This window comes from Psittacula echo (assembly GCF_963264785.1).
Source record: "Psittacula echo genome assembly, chromosome: 24".
NCBI classification, from domain to species: Eukaryota; Metazoa; Chordata; class Aves; order Psittaciformes; family Psittacidae; genus Psittacula; species Psittacula echo.
The window spans coordinates 3,919,005-3,922,369 of record NC_137759.1 but is presented as its reverse complement, the minus strand read 5'-3'; the positions used below and the strand labels follow the sequence as shown (position 1 = coordinate 3,922,369).

Here is a 3,365-nt window from a genome sequence, read left to right as displayed (position 1 = left end):
CCAGTTACTTCAGATCAGTGTGAGCTTTAAAAAGACAAGCCCAGGGCTGTGGTGTGGAGGTGATGGCGAAGGGGGCATCGGTGGGGAGCAGAGCCAGAGCCTTCCCCTTGAGCATCAGCCAGTGCCAGGGCATCTCTGACCCCAAACACAGGGATCCAGGGAGACAAAACTGCCCCTGTGAGTGCAGGGACCGGCAGGGCTCAGCCCCGTCCTGGGGCAGCACGGGCACACACAGCCATCTAATGCACCCCGTAACACACAATGGGCACGCAGCACACCCCGACCAGCACCACACACCACCAGCATCATGCCATATGCAGCAACACCCTGTGAACAAACACACTGCCTGGTGTGCCCCATCACCTCTGCCATGTGTGGGGGACACCCGCTCTGCAACACCCCCTCTGCCTGTAACACAACCTCTACGTGTGACACGCAACGCGCCCAGTGTCGAACGTGCCCTGCGTGTGTTGAGCACCCCCCGTCACCCTCCGGGGAGGCTGACAAGGACCCCATGGCCACCACCGGGGTGGGACAACAGCCGCAAGCAGCCATCACCGCTCCAACAACCGCAGCCTTCACCAGCACCCACAGCCACGTCTCTAGTCCTGTGCGGTACCAAGGGACACACCAGCAGCTCAGTCTCTCCTCCTTGTGCCCGGTCCCTCTGCCCGGTGACCAGCGAGGTTTCGGGGCCGGGGCATCACCTCTCCCGCCTGTTCCTTACGAGGGGACCCCGACCCTTCACACGCAGCCGCACTCCTTGGCCGAGAGCTCATTGACGGTGTAGTAGCGGTTGTAGGCGTCCAGGAAGGAGACGTCGTCGTCGTAAGCCAGCGGCCGGCAGCAGGGTCGCGCCCGGACCTTCTCCTTCTTGATCCTCCTCTTGCTCCTCATGCTCTTCAGCGAGAGGTCGTAGCTGCGCACGGCCGCCTCGCAGGTGCCGCTGCAGTAGCGGAACAGCACCGTCTCGTCCGACTCGTAGCCCAGCCCCAGCTCGCTGACGCTCACCTCCAGCTCCTTCAACGCGCAGGGTTTGTGGCGAGCGCGGGCGCGCTTGCGGCGGCTGCCGGCGCGCGGGAACAGCGGCAGCTCGTGCCCGCCCGAGTTCATGGCCTGGCTGTAGCGCTCCACCAGCGCCGAGATCAGCTGCCGGATCTCCCCCTCCGTGTAGCTCTCCAGCAGGCTGCTGTCTGCAAGGGAACGGGTGCGCGTCAGTGGGTGCCCCCCCGGCAGCGCAGGGGATGCTCCATAGGATGGAGGTGGCTTAGGGCACCTGGGCATGCCCAGGAGGCTCTCAGGGCCATGGGTTAGTGGTGGCCTTGGCAGAGCTGGGGAACGGTTGGACCGGATGCTCTTAAAGGTCTTTTCCAACCTGGTTCATTCTATGGTTCAATGGAGGTGGCCTGGGGCAGGTGGATGTTGTCCACACGGGAGGTCCCCAGGGCAGTGCCCATCTCCTGTGCTGGTTCCCAGTGGCCGTCTTGAGGTGTGCATGAGGTGCCCCAAGGCTTTAAAACCCAAACCCCAAACCCTGAGGCCGGAGCTCCCCCATGGCCTTGGGAGCCCCAGAATGAAAAACGCCAAACTCCTTCCTCTCCTTTCCCTTTTCTTGCCTTATTTTCTTGTTTCCTCCCTACCAGCTCTCCCCTGACTGGAGCTCTCCCAAACAGCCCCTTCCACTCCCAGCACAACACAGAATGGTTTGGGTTGGAAAGGACCTTAAAGCTCATGCAGTTCCAACCCCTGCCACGGGCAGGGACACCTTCCACTGGAGCAGCTTGCTCCAGGCCCCTGTGTCCAACCTGGCCTTGAACACTGCCAGGGATGGAGCAGCCACAATGATTCTGGGGACTTTTACTCCTCTTCCTTGCTAAAAATCAGCCAAAGTGTTTCCCTATGGCCTGGGTGGAAGATCTGCCTCTCCCAACGTGCAGACTGTCCCCAGCCACCACTGGCAGCATCCAAATCCTTTTATCCAAACCCTAAAGCTGGGGTTGGTCCAGCTCAGCTCCAGGGGAGGTGCGGGAAGGATGGAGGAAAGTGCAATTTAACAACTTGTCATCGATTCCCACGTTTCAGCCCCAAAAGAAATTGTTCTGGTTTGGAATGGGAACAGACACGCTGGGATGCTGAGCCGGCTGCCAGCACCGAGGGGTGAAGCTGCTGCCTCCCCGTGGAGCGGAGCCGTCCCCCTTGTGTTCAGCTCCCGTTTGACATGGAGCATGTGTCAAAATAGCACAGAAATACAGAAAAAACCCTAAAAATTAAAGAAGATAAAAAGCCTTTTTGTGCTAAAGAAGCAGCTTCTTTGCATTAAGACGAGCTGTTCGCATGCTCACGGTTTGGTGCCCAGCGCCTGCACTGCAGGACCCCCTCGCTGCATCCCAAGCTCCTCCTTAACCATGCATAAAGGGGTGTGCAGAAGCAAGAGCAGGGAAAGAAACCAGGGAATAAACCCTCTGGAGCTCTGTTTGTGAGCTGGAAGCGTGTCCCAATGGGAGTCTGGGGCCGGATGCTGTGGGATCAGGAGGGACAGTGGCCCCGGCACAGAGGCGCAGCAGCTTACACTGGGCGAGCAGCGAGCTGTGGCGTTGCAGGGCCCGTGGGGATCTCCGGGGAGCCACCGGCAGCGAGGAGGAGGAGGAGGATGAGGAGGAGGATGATGCCCGTGAGGAAGACGGCGAGGAAGGCAAGGGGCTGTATTTCCGGCTTCCGTTGAACATGTCTCTACAAACTAAAATGGATAACATGGAACTGAGGAGCATCGATGCAATGGCTGCAAACTTCCATACCTTCATCTTAGAGCAAGTCAGAACATTGAAACTCTGCAAAACAGGCAAAACAAATATCCTTATTACGTGGCCTTCACCCATGGCCCCCTCTTCCCGCCCCGCATCCCCACGGCTTGGACTGGATGACCATCTCCCATGGTAACACCAGCATCCCCTTGGCTCCATCTCGTCCCCTCTGCCCTCCTGAGACTGGAGCAGTGTTGATGTAGGGAAACTGAGGCATGGAGATAGGGCTGCGCTGCAGAGGGGGAATTGGCCACAGCAGGTGAGGGTGGCCTGGGGCCAGTGGTGGCAAAAGGACAAGGGGTGTCCTCAGCCAAGCCATGCAGCCTGGCCAAGTAGGTCGATCTCTAGTGGAAGGTGTTGGAACTGGATGAGCTTTAAGGTCCCTTCCAACCCAAGCCATTCCATGGTATCCACCTCCCCTCACTCCAGCCAAGTTTCTTCACACCGGGGGCTGGTATCACAATGGAAGGCTGCGAGTAAAGGACGGACAAACTCAAGTCACCCCAGCCCATGACACCTCTTTGCCTCGCACATCCCCTCCTTGGGACGTGGTGAGCAGTGTAA

At 59.1% G+C, this 3,365-nt stretch overlaps 1 protein-coding gene across 1 annotated transcript; it reads right to left on the bottom strand.

Moving 5' to 3' along the window:
- Positions 1 to 744: 744 nt before the first annotated feature.
- NRTN (neurturin) lies at positions 745 to 2,825 on the bottom strand (the record flags this gene model as incomplete). Its single annotated transcript, XM_080634232.1, has 2 exons — positions 2,570 to 2,825; positions 745 to 1,193 (listed from the first exon to the last, which is right to left on the bottom strand). The coding sequence occupies exons 1-2, from the start codon at positions 2,799 to 2,801 to the stop codon at positions 745 to 747; spliced, it is 681 nt and encodes a 226-aa protein (XP_080490358.1). The 5' UTR covers positions 2,802 to 2,825.
- Positions 2,826 to 3,365: the final 540 nt, after the last annotated feature.